At 38.2% G+C, this 14,070-nt stretch overlaps 1 protein-coding gene across 1 annotated transcript; it reads left to right on the top strand.

The window, feature by feature from the left end:
• The first annotated feature begins 10,813 nt into the window (after positions 1 to 10,813).
• Positions 10,814 to 11,761, top strand: LOC119800607 (olfactory receptor 11A1-like). Its single transcript, XM_038310756.1, has one exon. It carries the CDS (start codon positions 10,814 to 10,816, stop codon positions 11,759 to 11,761), a length of 948 nt encoding a protein of 315 aa, XP_038166684.1.
• The last annotated feature ends 2,309 nt before the right edge of the window (positions 11,762 to 14,070 follow it).

The raw sequence follows: 14,070 nt of genomic DNA, 5'->3' as shown, positions 1-14,070 counted from the left end.
GCATTTCCAATACACTGGGTTCTTCACTACAACTGAGACTTCATCTTTAGCCAACGGCTTCTCCTGAGGACTCTCAAGCCCTGCTACATGGTGCCAGACCTTAGGTGTTCTCTATTACCCTTTCAATTGTGCAGCTACCATCCTGCCAAAATCAGTAAAACAGGAAACTCTTACATATTACTAAGTTCAGCTGCCAGCTTGAGATGCAGCCTTGGACCTTGCTGTACCAGAGCTTCTGTGTGCTAACCCACAGGAAATACTTCTCAAAGTTTTTTGCTTCAGCAATGCTGGTCTCTTCTTAATCATAGGTGGTCTTTCAGCCCATCCTCTGCATTGCTCTAGAATTATCTTCCAAGTTCCCACTGAAAAGCCCATTAAGCTGCAAGCATTCAACAGCATTTCCAGTCCAAATTTCTAGCACAATCTTCCCCAAAACAAAACATGGTCAGGTCTGTTGAAGCAATACCTTACAAACCTGGTCCCATTCCTGTTCTACTTTGCTTTATATTACTTATGATAAAAAAACCCATGACCAAAATAACTTGGGGAGGAAAGGGTTTATTTGGCATTTATTTCCCAATCATAGTTCATTGCTAAAAGAAGCCAGTGTAGGGACTTGATGAGGAACCTGGAGTCGGGGACTAAAACGGAAACCATGGGAATGCTGAATATTGGCTTGCTCAGCTTTCTTTTTTAACCATGGACTACCTACCGAGGGTGCCACTGTCCACAGTGGGCTAGGTCTTCCCACATCAATTATTAATCAAGGAAATGTCCCCACAAACATGTCCACAAGCTAGTCTGATGAAAACTTCTTAATACTGTTCCTTCTTTCAAAAGGATTCTAGCTTGTGACAAGTTGACAAAAATCTAACCAGGACATTGGTTATTTTGAGTTCTTTATATATTTTAATACTAACTCTCCATCAGATGTATAGATGGTAATTTTTCCCATTCTTCAGGTTGTCTCTTTACTCACACAATTGTGTCCTTTACTATATATAAACATTATATATTATACTTTGTAAACATTTTTTAGTTATTGGTATGCCTGCAGTATTGAAGTCCTTCTCATGTAAATGAGTTCAAGAATATCCCCTACTTTCTCTTTTATCAGATTAAGGATATTAGCTCTTATATTGAGGTCCTTGATTAATTTTTACTTGAGTTTTGTGCAGGGTGAGAGATAAGGATCAAGTTTCATTTTTGTACATGTATTTGTCTAGTTCAGGTTGCGCCATTTGTTGAAGATGCTGTCTGTTTTCCAATATCTATTCTTAGCTTGTCAAAAATCAGGCTATAGGACTGGATTTATGTGCAAATACTCATTTTTATGCTATGGGATAATGAATCCAATTTTATGTCAGTACAATGCTATTTTCATCACTATATCTCTATAGTAATAATTGAAAATTGAGATGGTGATATTTCCACAAGTTTTGCAGTTGTTTAAGATTGTTTGGGCTATCCTAGGCCTTTGTATTTCCACCTGAAATCTAAAATTATATTTTCAATTTGTGTCAAGAATTACCCTGGAAATATGATAGGAATTGCTTTGAATCTGTAGATTGCTTTTGAATTTGGGAGACCTTTCCATCTTCTGGAAAAATTTTCAATTTATTTTTCCAATATATTAAAGTTTTCATTACACATGTTTTTCCCTTCTTTGGTTAGATTTTTTTCAACCTTTAATTTTATTTATTTATTAAAAATTTCCACTTCCTCCCCACCTCCCATTTCCTTCCCACTCCTCCCACTCCCCCTTCCCCTCCCTCTCCAGTCCTAAGAGCAGTCAGGGTTCCCTGCCCCGTTGGAAGTCCAAGATCCTCCCCCCTCCATCCAGGCCTAGGAAGGTGAGCATCCAAACAAACCAGGCTCCCACAAAGCCCGTCCATGCAGTAGAATTAAAACACAGTGTCATTGTCCTTGGCTTCTCAATCAGCCCTCTACCGTTGGCCTCATTCAGAAAGTCTGGTTTGGATCATATGCTCCATCAGTCCCATTCCAAATGGCCTTGGTGATCTCCCATTAGATCAGTCCCACTGTCTCAGTGGGTGGACGTACCCCTTGCGGTCCTGACTTCTTTGCTCATGTTCTCCCTCCTTCTGCTCCTCATTTGGACCTTGGGAGCTCAGTCCAGTGCTCCAGTGTGGGTCTCTGTCTCTGTCTCCATCCATCGCCAGATGAAGGTTCTATGGTGATATGCAAGATATTCATCAGTGTGGCTATAGGACAAGGGCAGTTCAGGCGTCCTCTCCTCTGCTGCCCAAGGAACAAGCTGGGGACATCTCCTTGGACACCTGGGTACTTTGGTTAGATTTTTCCAAGGTATTTTTTGAGGCAATTGTAAATGATGTTTACCTGATATCTTTCTTGGTGTGTATATGTATATATGAAGGAAACAGATTTTCTGTATTAATTTTTATTCTGCCACTTTGATGAATGTATCAGTTATTTTTGTGGAATACTTAGGATATTTTATATATTGAATCATATCTGCAAATAAATAGTTTGACTTATTCCTTTCTTGTTAGGATCCTCTGTTTTTCATTTTATTCTACATACCAACCACAGTTTCCCCTCCCTCCTCTTCTCACGTTCCCTCCCACTACCTCTTTTTTACCTCCCCCCCATCCTCTCCTCTTCTGTCTCCATTTAGACAGGGTAAAGTCTCCCTTGGGAATCAACAAATCACGGCATATCAAGTTGAGGCAGGACCATGCTCCCCCCTCCCCTGCATCAAGGCTGAACGAGGCATCCTACCATAGGGATTAGGTTTCAAAGAGTCAGCTCATGCATCAGGGACAGGTTCTGGTCCCATTGCTTGGTCTCCACAAAAGTCCAAGATACACAACTATGTAACTGTTACCCAGTTGCAGAGGGCCTAGGTCAGTTCCATGCCGACTCCCTAGCTGTCCATCCAGAGTCCGTGAGTTCCTACTAGCTCAGGTCAGCTGTGGGCCCATCATGATCTTGATCTCCTCTTGCTCATATAATCTCTCCTATCTCTCTTCTACTGGATTCCAATCTCTTGAGAATTTTTTTTTATTATGAATGGACGTTGGACTTAATCAGAGGTTTTTTTTTTCATTCTAATGATATGATCATGTGGTTTCTGTCCTTTAGACTATTTATGTGGTGGACTACAATTATTGATTTACATATCTTGAACCATCCCTGAATCTGTGTGATAAAGTAAATTGATCATCATGGACAGTCTTATTTGACATAGTATTGAATTCAGTTTGCAAGTATTTTATTGAAATTTTTTGTATTTATATCCATCAGATATATTGATGTACAATTTTCTTTTTTGTTGGGTCTTGTCTGTTTTGTGTGTTCTGGTGATACTTGTTTTGTAAAATGAATTTGAGAATGCTCCTTCACTTTATACTTTGTAGAATAGTTTGAGTAATATTTATGTTAGCTTTTCTGAAGGTCTAGTATAACTCTGCTGAATCCTACGCTTTTGTTAGTGAGATATTAAACATTACTGCTTCTATTTCACTGGGCCTATTTATATTATTTCCTTCATCTTGATTTAACTTGAGTTGGTTTTATATGTCTAGAAATCCATCTATTTCTTTAGATTTTTCCAGTTTAGTGGAATATATATTTTTAAAATATGTCATGATTCTTTGAATTTCCTCAGTATCTGTTTAATATTTCCCCTTTCATCTCTAATTGTATTAATTTGGGTTCTTTCTCTGTTTCTCTGGCTATTTTGATTAAAGGTTGCCCAATCTTGTTAATCTTTTCAATGTACCAATCCTGTTTCATTGATTATTTTGTGGATTTTTTGTTACTAATACATTAATTTCAGTTTTGATTTAACAAAATCTCTTCACATCCATTTTTTTTTCTGGGGATAGTGATTGTTTTCCTAGAACCACCACATCTTTAAATTATTAGTTTTTTACCTCTCTCTTTTTTTGATTTAGATACATAGTGCTATAAACTTTCCTCTTATGACTGTATTCATTGTGTTCCATAGATTTGGGTATGTCATATATTCAATTCTAGGAATTTTATAATTCCCCTTTTTACTTGTTTATTTAGTTTTGACTTACTAGTGTGAATTTGTGTGCTTTCTGTCTTTTCCTTTCTTGTTGTGGTCCATCTTTAGTGCATGATGGTCAGATACCTTCAGGATGTGATTTTGAGATTTGCTTCATATCCTATTATGCACTCCCTTTTGGAGAATAACCCTAATGAACTAAAAAGAAAAAAATGTGTATTCTTTAGTATTTTGGTGAAATGTTCTGTAGACATCTGTTAGGTCCATTTGATTTGTGGTATCACTTAACTTCAGATTTCTCTATGTAGTTTTTTCCCCCAGATAATCTGTCTATACTAAGTGTGTGATACTAAGATCACTATGTTGGTGCTGATCTGTGGTTTTAAGCTTAATAGTATTTTTATTTTTAAATAAAATTGGGTGCTCTTGTATTTGATGCATATATAGTTAAGGTTGTAACATTTTATTGGTGAACTTTTTCTTTAATGAGGATAAACTGCTCTTCTTTATATCTATGGAATAGTTTCAGTTTGAAGTTAATTTTATTGTGTATTAAATTCTTGTTTCTTGGTTCCATTTTCTTGGAATATTTTTTCCACCCCTTTACCGTAGGTGGTCTCTATCATTGGTCATAAGGTGTGTTTCTTGGAGGCAGCAAAGAAAATATGTTTTTATCATGGAAAACTTTATTTTCCTCTGTAATTATGATTGATAATTTTGCAAGGTCTAGTAGTCTCTGCTGGTATCTGTGACCTGTCATAACTTTCAAAACATAAATCTAATCCCTTCAGTCTTTCATGGTCTCCATCAAAAAATCCAAAGTTATTTTTATGGGTCTGCTTTTGTACATGAGTTTATCTTTTTCTCATATGGCTTTTTAATATCCTTTCTTTTTTCTGTACATTTTGTGTTTGACTATTCTATGACATATGGAGTTTCTTTTTTGGTAGTGGTCTATTTGGTGTTCTGTATTCTTCTTGGCTTTTAACAAGCATTTATTTCCTAAATTAGAGAGTTTTTAAAATGGTTTTATTGGAAATACCTTTATGGGCCTCTAAGTTGGGACTCTCTTTTTCATTTGTACCTGTTATTTGCATTTTTGTCTTTTATAGTTTCTCAGAGTTACTACATCTTCTACTATTCTTTCTGAATTTGACATTTTGTTTTTATTGAATGATCCAGTTCCTCTTATTTTGATTTCAATACCTAATATTTTTCTTCCCTTCTATCTACTCTACTGTTGAGGCTTTCTTCTGAATTTTGTTTGAATTATTGAATATTTTTTTCATTTCAAGGTTTTATATAATTTTTCTTTTCCCAGAAATCTACCTTACTAAAATCTGGATTATTTTTACTTCATTAATCTTATGGTATTCCCACAGTCTTCATTATAGCATTTAACTCATATCTTCTTTGAGTTCTTTGATTATGTTTATTATTGCTATTTTGAATTCATTGTCTTATATGTCATCTAAATTGCTTTTCATAGGGCTGTTTACAATGAGGATACTAATTTGAGACTTGTTGTTTTGATTACTCATAGTTGTATATTTGAACCTAAATATCTGGAGTTAGATTATTTGTTGTATTTCTAGTATAGAAATCATCTCTCTTACTTAATGGGTGTTTTAAACTCTATTTCCTGTTACTTCATCTTGTTGGGTGGTTGACCAGATGTATTGGGCCTAGTTTGTCATAGCTGGGTGAGACTGATGATAGCTTTTCTCCTTTTGTAGCATGTGTAGAACTGATCAGCACCGAGAGAACTAGTAAATATAGGTTAAATTAGCAACAACTCAGGTTATTCAAGTTCAATGGCATAAGTAAGTAGTGTCTTCAGTAATTAGGCCTACTTTCAAGTTGAGGAGGGGTAACCAATAGCACTGCCAATAGTTTGTAATTTTTTTTGTCAGTGTCTATAGGGCCAGTATGGCCCATGACTCATGTAATATGAAACCCATTCTTTGCATTGGGGTTTTACTTGGTGGCATGTCTAGTTGGGGCATTTTTCTTCCCAATACATGGTGACTCCATTTAAATTCCTTTATATCTGTACAATCTAAGAAGACCCTAAGTTCTTTAGAGCCCAGTTACTGGCTTTGACAATACATGCTTACTAGTGGACATTAACTTTCAATTCCCTATCCAAGCTAGCACAGTAGGAAGATGCAGTGTCATCTTTTTCCCAGAGGATAGAAACAAATCAAATATTTCTTTCAGTGATGACTTAACCCATTATAAAGCATAATAAACCACATATTTAAAAAATAAATCTCCTCGGGGCTGGAGAGATGGCTCAGTGGTTAAGAGCCACTGGCAGCTCTTCCAGAGGTCCTGAGTTCAATTCCCAGCAACCATATGGTGGCTCACAACCATCAGTAATGAGATCTGGTGCTTCTCCTCTGGCGTGTGGGCATACATGGTGGGAGAATGTTTGTATACATAATAAATAAATAATATTAAAAAATAAATCTTTTTACCAAGTCTTATAGTTTTTCTTAAGTACAAGCTTAACATGCAGCAAAGGAAAAAAGAGATTTCCTGTGTGATGAAGTCACTTGACTTAAGATATGTTGCAAATAAACAGAAATTTCCCTTCTGAGTCATTTGGAAAATTCCTGTGTTTGGCATCACTGGGGAGGAGACAGATCTACTCACGAAGGTACTCCAGTTTACTCAAGGGAATAAGGTTTGAAAAAATAAGGTCAAATTCAACCAGCCTCCCAGAATGAAAGGAAGAGAGCCATTAGTTTTGTTGAGTGCACAGGAGGGTTACTTCTGGATAAAAGCAGATTCCACATATCTGTCCTCATTGTTTAAATCCAGGGTAAATGGACATGTTTCAATCTGCTTGGCTGGCTCTGTAAGAAGGAGTGCACCCCTTTAAGACCCTGGTAGGGTAAGCTAATCTGTTCTGTTGGTTTTTCCCTTTTCCTGTTTTAGTCTACCTATCAGATAAAAATATAATTCGCCCTAATGTCCCTAATCAACTATTAGTGGCAAAATACAAAGTTTCCTTACCTGTTTGCCAAATGGTTTCTGAACTGACCAGCGCCTGGCCATGAGTCCATTTGTCATATTATTGTGAGGGTCGCTATTTATTTTGAATGAATTGATGATTGATCATTATTGCTCACCCTACTCCCTGCTTTTAGTTTAGAGAAAGTGTTTTATGTTCACCTCAAATTCTTATTTGTTTTGTTTTCAATCTTGTAAATGAAAGCAACAACACCTTTAATTCACACAGTATTTGTGTTTTAACTTTGCTTGTGATAAGCCCTTTCTTTTCTCTACAAATTTGTGTTAAGAACACTTCCTGGAGAAATGGGATGTTCCATATTAGAACAACAAAAAAAATCAAGTTTGGAAAGAATGTTAAGAACCTTCAAACCAAGCCAGGCTGATGGTGCATACCTGTAATTCCATCACTTAAATGCTTAAGCAGGAAGAGTTCAAGGTCAGTCTAGGCTGTGCGTGGAACAACTGTCTTATCAAAAGAAATGATCTTAATCATTCTTCACTGAGCCACGTTCTTTTAAGTTCTTTTAATTGTCTTTACAAACTGTTCTTGAATACATCCACTGAATGGAATCTGATGTCTTTCGCAAGGAATCCATCATCTACTGAATGAAAGGCAATATTGACTGTTCTGGACAGAACTGAGAGGAAAGGAGGCAATGCAGGAGAAAAAGATTATTGGAGAGTTAAGAGAAGGAATGAGCATATAAGGAAGGAAGTGGGGAGGGTACACTATAACTCACGAATACATTCTCTGCCCTCAGTCCTACACCACCATGGTGTATACACTCATTGCATGATTTGTTGGACTTGTAGTTCTGGAGTTAAGAAGTGTATATAAATAGTTAATACAGGAGTCCTTTAGCAGAGCCTACACCTCTGGCTTTTCCAAGGATACCTTTATACAGTTCCCTCAGTTCTGCTGAGGAGGTATTGGTTGCAAGCTAGCATGGGGATGTCAGGCCATCCACCTTCGTTGCCCTTGAAAGCCTCGTCCACAGAAGTAAAGAAGGAACAGAATTGCTCTTTCATTAAAGTTTAAGTTTTTTTTCTCAATCAAATATTTTTTTGGTTGAGCAAAGGATTTGAACCTAGCTTGTTTCGTTTTAGCGCCTACGCTCTTAGCCTGTCTCTGCTGTCTTTGTGCTCATGTCCCTCTATTCTCACCCAACTTTCTGTTCAAGCCAGGGCTCTATGCACTGTATGCAGAGTGTAAAGCAGCCCCAATAAGTGGGACAATCACTTGCTAGAGAGGAAAGGGAAGGTTTGTGTGCGTCGTCTCCAAAACATCTCATAAAACCTCTCAGATAATAGAGTACTCTGATTTTTAAAAGATGGTAAAGAAAGTATATAAAAAGCAACCCAAAAGCAACTCCAGGAGACAATATAGAAGATTTCATGAGAATGCTACTGTTTATGTAATTATACCCAAAGTAGGCCTTTTTCTCTCTGAATTTAAAACTGGGTGGAAGTCTGCCCCGTGGAAATTTTCTTCTTTTTATCTCTGTCAGATGATGCTGACAAGCTTTTGTAGCCAGGCTCCCAGACAGGCAGTGTTGTTAGCAGCTGGAAATCCACAGTGAGTCTAAATTTCATCACTGCCTGCAGATAAGCATGGATAGCTATACAAGGTCTCTGTAAGGTGTGACTCCATGTAAGGTGTGACTCCATGTAAGGTGTGACTCCATGTAAGGTGTGACTCCACCTGCAGAGTACTTGCAATTCTGGTGATGAGTTTTGGTGGTGATTTCATGAGTTCTAGATTTTCAGCACTTGAAAGATTACCTGGGGAAAACATATAATCATTAGCAGCAGCAGAATGCAGGAGTCTGGTTGTGTTGTATCGTAACCGCAGTCCCTTTTCTGAGATCCCAGACCACAGGTATGCTTTGCAGCAGATGGAGAGAAGCCCTTTCTTTACAGTGTCCTCCTGCGACACTCAATGAGCTCAGAATGTGAAGCATTCGACTCGAGGCATCCTGTGGGTGTCAGAACTGTAGACACTGAAGGATAGTTTTATAAATACCTTAGAAAGTAGAAATTTATACTCCATAGAATGACCTCTAGGTTTCTACAACACTAAAAACTGGGGTCAGCATATTATAAAAAGTAGATAGGGGTGACGCAAGACGGGAAGGATCAATTGTTAGCACACAATTCCATCAACGCACGTGGTTCAAGGTTGTGCAATGTGTGCCGGAGGATGGAATTTCGTGTCAATGGTCCTTCAAATCCAGGGCACTTCTTAGTAAACTTAAATACGATCTGAAGCCCTAAATAGCCAGTGATTGTTCAATCGTTTCATTTGTATGATTCTTTATAATATTGTCCTGCTCTAATCTTTTATTGCCATTTACGATGAAAAAATCCAAGCCTTAGAGAAGCTAGCCAACAAATTTAAAGTCTCACTCACAAAGCAGAAGCCATGACTTTATTTAACACTTTCTGGGTACTCAGGGTAACAACCTCTTCACTACATCACATGGTGCTTTGTGTGCTTGCTCGTAACTGTTCTCATCTCACCTTGCTTTCCTTAACCATATGGTCCCACCATAATTTCTGTAAGGTGTTTCATACAACATTTGGACCTTGTAATTACTAAAGCGTGTTCAGCCGCATACTCTGCTGAACCATAGCAGGGGATGGGGAGTGTGTCTCTGTTTACTCTGGGCTCCATTGTTTGTGAGTGGCTTTCACCAAAGTTCCACTGAAGAGGAGAGTTGGGATTCCTTCACTCACTCAAAAGTCCCCAAATTATACATATTATACTCAAGGTTGGTTGCACTGCCCAGTTCTGAAGAGACCATGAAGAGAATGATTTTTATTTTGCGCTCCTTGTTCTGTGGTACATGAAAGGGTACCACTTACTAAGGCTTAAATAAAATCTTTTAAGTTGTTTTCATTGTATCTGTTTAAAATTGAGAAAATGCACTCATATCCCTGGGTTATGCCTTCATAGGCTCTGACTCAAAATCAGAGAATCTCAAATGTCCTACTCATATGATCTCTTTAAAATGAAACATTATTATTATATATATAATATTTTTTTTTGGTTTTTCGAGACAGGGTTTCCCTGTAGTTTCTAGAGCCTGTCCTGGAACTAGCTCTTGTAGAAAAGGCTGGCCTCGAACTCAGAGATCCGCCTGCCTCTGCCTCCCAAGTGCTGGGATTAAAGGCATGCGCCACCACCGCCCTGCAAAATGAAACATTATTATAAATAACTCCACACCCCACAATATAGTGAGAAGATGAAAGGAGAGGAAAATAAAATTGATTTACAAAAGACATTTTCTTAAATGTCTTAAATGACAAATATTGCTTCTGTTTGACATAGGAGGGGCTTTTTGTCTTGTATTCTTGGCTCACTATGCTCTCTGTGATTTTACAAAGCTCCTCTTCGCTTTCTTGTAGTTTCCTGTCTATAACTCACCAGATTACCAGAATACACTAAGGAAGAGTGTGTAATAAGCTGCCCTCCATCCATCTTCGTATTCTTCTCTTTTACATGTTTCTGTTCCTGATGAAGTGAAGAGACCAAGTGGGGGGGGGGAGAAAAGAATGAAACCAGAGTTCTTATTTTAAGTTATTTCCTTTCATGTGAGTTAATGAACCCCAACTCTCTTCTTCAGCCCACTCTCTCCGACTCAGGTACCACACAGCAGGGAGCAGACAGAGTGCAGAATAAAACCCATTCTCTTCATGTTTTTGTGTAAACTAGAACCAGCTATATTTTGTATGGTTTCATTGCATGTTCTCCTTCACAGAAGCCAAAGTAAGATGACCTTATCCTGGGCAAACCAAACGATGATCGTGGAATTTGTTCTTCGAGGATTCTCTTCCATCTTACAGCTAAATATTTCCCTCTTTATACTGTTTTTCATCTTCTACATCCTAACTGTTTCTGGAAACATCCTCATTGTCCTCCTAGTTCTGTGCAACCACGCTCTCCACACTCCCATGTACTTTTTCCTGGTGAACCTGTCCTTTCTGGAGGTCTGCTACACCTCCAACATTGTCCCCAAGATGTTGCTGATTATCATAGCCGACCAGAAGACGATCTCAGTGGTTGGATGCTTGGCACAATTCTACTTCTTTGGATCCCTTGCTGCAACAGAGTGCCTCTTGCTTGCTGTAATGTCCTATGACCGCTATCTTGCCATCTGCCAGCCGCTCCGATACCCCATCCTGATGACTGGCTCTCTCTGCTTAAGGTTGGCTACTGGATCTTGGTCCTGCTGCTTCCTCCTCACAGCCATCACCATGGTCCTGCTGTGTAGACAAACCTTTTGTGGCCCTAATGAAATTGACCACTTCTTTTGTGACTTTACCCCTCTGATCCACCTCTCCTGCATGGATACTTCGCTGACTGAGACCATTGCCTTTGCCACCTCTTCCGCAGTCACGCTGGTACCGTTTCTCCTCATCACAATTTCCTACTCATGCATCCTCATTGCCATCCTAAGGATCCCATCTGGCACAGGCAGGAGAAAGGCTTTCTCCACCTGTTCTTCCCATCTCTCTGTCGTCACAGTATTTTATGGAACACTGATTGCCACATATCTCGTGCCCTCTGCCAACTCTTCCCAATACTTGCGTAAAGGGTTCTCTCTGCTCTATACTATCCTGACACCTATGTTCAATACTGTTATCTATAGCCTGAGAAACAGAGACATCCATGAAGCCTTGAAGAAATGCTTGCGTAAGAAGCCAGGATTTCTCATATGACAGGAAAAAGAAAAGTGCTATGACATTTGCCCTTGTGGAGGCTGTGGATGCTACGATGTTACTGACTCCTGACAGCTTCAGGTGAACTAGGATTCCATGCCATGGTCTAAGTAGGTCAGATCCAGTCTTACCATTTCCAAGCGTCATGAATTCATGTACAAATAAAAACCAATAAACAAGATGAAGTGATAAGGTTTTGACTAATTTATTAAAATATTCATTGAAAGTCTATTATGCTCAAGGTACTTTGCTAGACAAGACAGATAATAAAAACAGATGAAAAAATAAGAGGCATTCCTTGCTCTCATCAAACTCACAGTTTAATTAGAAGAAAATCATTAGCAAAATACTCAATATAACATCATGAATACAAATACAAAATTGTACCGATGATTCAAAATAATCAGATAGCCAATGCATATCTACAAGAATGGCCCAAACCTACAACACTGACAGCACCAGATGGAGAAATCTCTCCTTGCTAGTAGACATGCAACATTCTCAGCCACTTTGAAAGTCAGCCTTGCAGTTTCTTACAAAACTGAGCACACTTTTCCAATATTATTGAGCAATTACACCCTTTGTTCAAATTCAGTGAAAACTATTTCCATAAATAATACTACGGATTCTTTTCATAGTTGCATTATTTATGGTTGCCAAAAATTGGAGGCAACCAAAATGTCCTTCAGTATATGAATGGATAAGTCCAGAAAATGGAATGCTATTTAATTCTATAAAAAGTAGTCAGATCACTTAACAATGAAAAGACATAGAGAAAGGAATACCACTAATGCTACTGAAAAAGCTACATTCTCCATATTTCCAACTATAAAATATTTTTGAAAGGACAGTAGTTACCAAGCATTAGAAGGAAGGAAGCATGGCTAAGTAGACTATAAAATTATGAGAGAGTGGAACTACTATGTAATTCTGTTATCATGGGTATGTGTCATTACACATTTTTGAAATTCAAAGAATGTACACTATCTACAGTGAGCCGCATTGGTCGTTGGGTGATGATGATGTTTTATGAGTATAACAATTAGACCCCATTAGGCATGGGTTTTGTATACTGAGAAGGTTGGCTGTGTAAGCACAGAGGGTATGTGAGAACTTGCTATGCTTTCTGTTTTGCTGCGAAACCAAAATCTTCATAAAAATAAAACTATGCAAGATGTTATTTGCATATCAGGAGTGCAAATCCTTTTTCTGAAATACATTTGGCCTATGAAAAGTATCTTATAATCCATATAAAGAAAATGTGATACATTTATACAATGGAATATTACTCAGTTTTTTTTAAAATGACATCACGAAATTTGCAGGCAAATAGATGGAGCTATAAAAACATCAACCTGAGATCAACCTGAGTGAGGTAACTCAAAGCCAAAAATATAAATATGGTATCTATTTGCTTATAAATGAGTATTTATCCATCAAGTAAATAATAACCAAACTATAACATATAGCTCCAGAGAGGTTAGATAAAGAGGAGAGGACTATTGGCGACACATGGATCACCTTGGGAGGGAGAAATAGAATAGATTTTATCGACAGACTGGGAGTGAGTGGGTTGGGCTGGGGAATCAGATGAGGGGTATGGGGTGGAGGGAGAAGGTATGGGAAGAAATGACTGGAATTGGAGGTCATTTGTGGATGGTATAAAATCCTAGTGTAGTGGAAACTTCCCAGAATGTATGAAGATGATTAAGGACTCTTAGTAATGGGAAATATGGAGTCACAACTGGACATTTCTTGTTGCCAGGTGAGGCTTCTATTGGCAGTACTTGGTTGCAATCAATTAAGAACGTCACATGGAAACCCTGAAACAACTCAGGTTGTTGCAAAGACAAAGTGCTGCTCTCTGCAAACTGACACCCGGGGCCTCATTGCCAAGGACAACACCAACAGAACATTGAACATGGAGAAGTTAAGCTTGTGCCTACGTAGAGCCTTCACCCTTACATTCTAATCTCTTCAGTGTGGGAAGCTACTCTGAAGGCTACTGAAAGAGAAATGTAGACACCAACCCAGTCACTTCTGACCTATAATCTGCTCTGCCTGCAAAGTACGCTATGGCAATGGTGGCACAGAATTGTGGGGCTATCTAACAAATGTCTGATTTGAATTAAAGCCCACCCCATTAGAAGGAACCTATATCTGACAATGCTTGGTTAACCAAGAATCAGAGACTAAATATCCCAGAGACCTAGGATAAAAGCAAGCATTACTCGTTTGTATATATTAATAAAATGACTCCTTATGTTATTCTGCTATACTCATAGACCAGTCACCATGAGATAGACTTC

The sequence above is a fragment of the Arvicola amphibius genome, chromosome 14 (assembly GCF_903992535.2).
Source record: "Arvicola amphibius chromosome 14, mArvAmp1.2, whole genome shotgun sequence".
Taxonomy (NCBI): domain Eukaryota; kingdom Metazoa; phylum Chordata; class Mammalia; order Rodentia; family Cricetidae; genus Arvicola; species Arvicola amphibius.
Note: the sequence above shows the minus strand (reverse complement) of the source record. Positions and strands in the feature narration are given on the sequence as shown.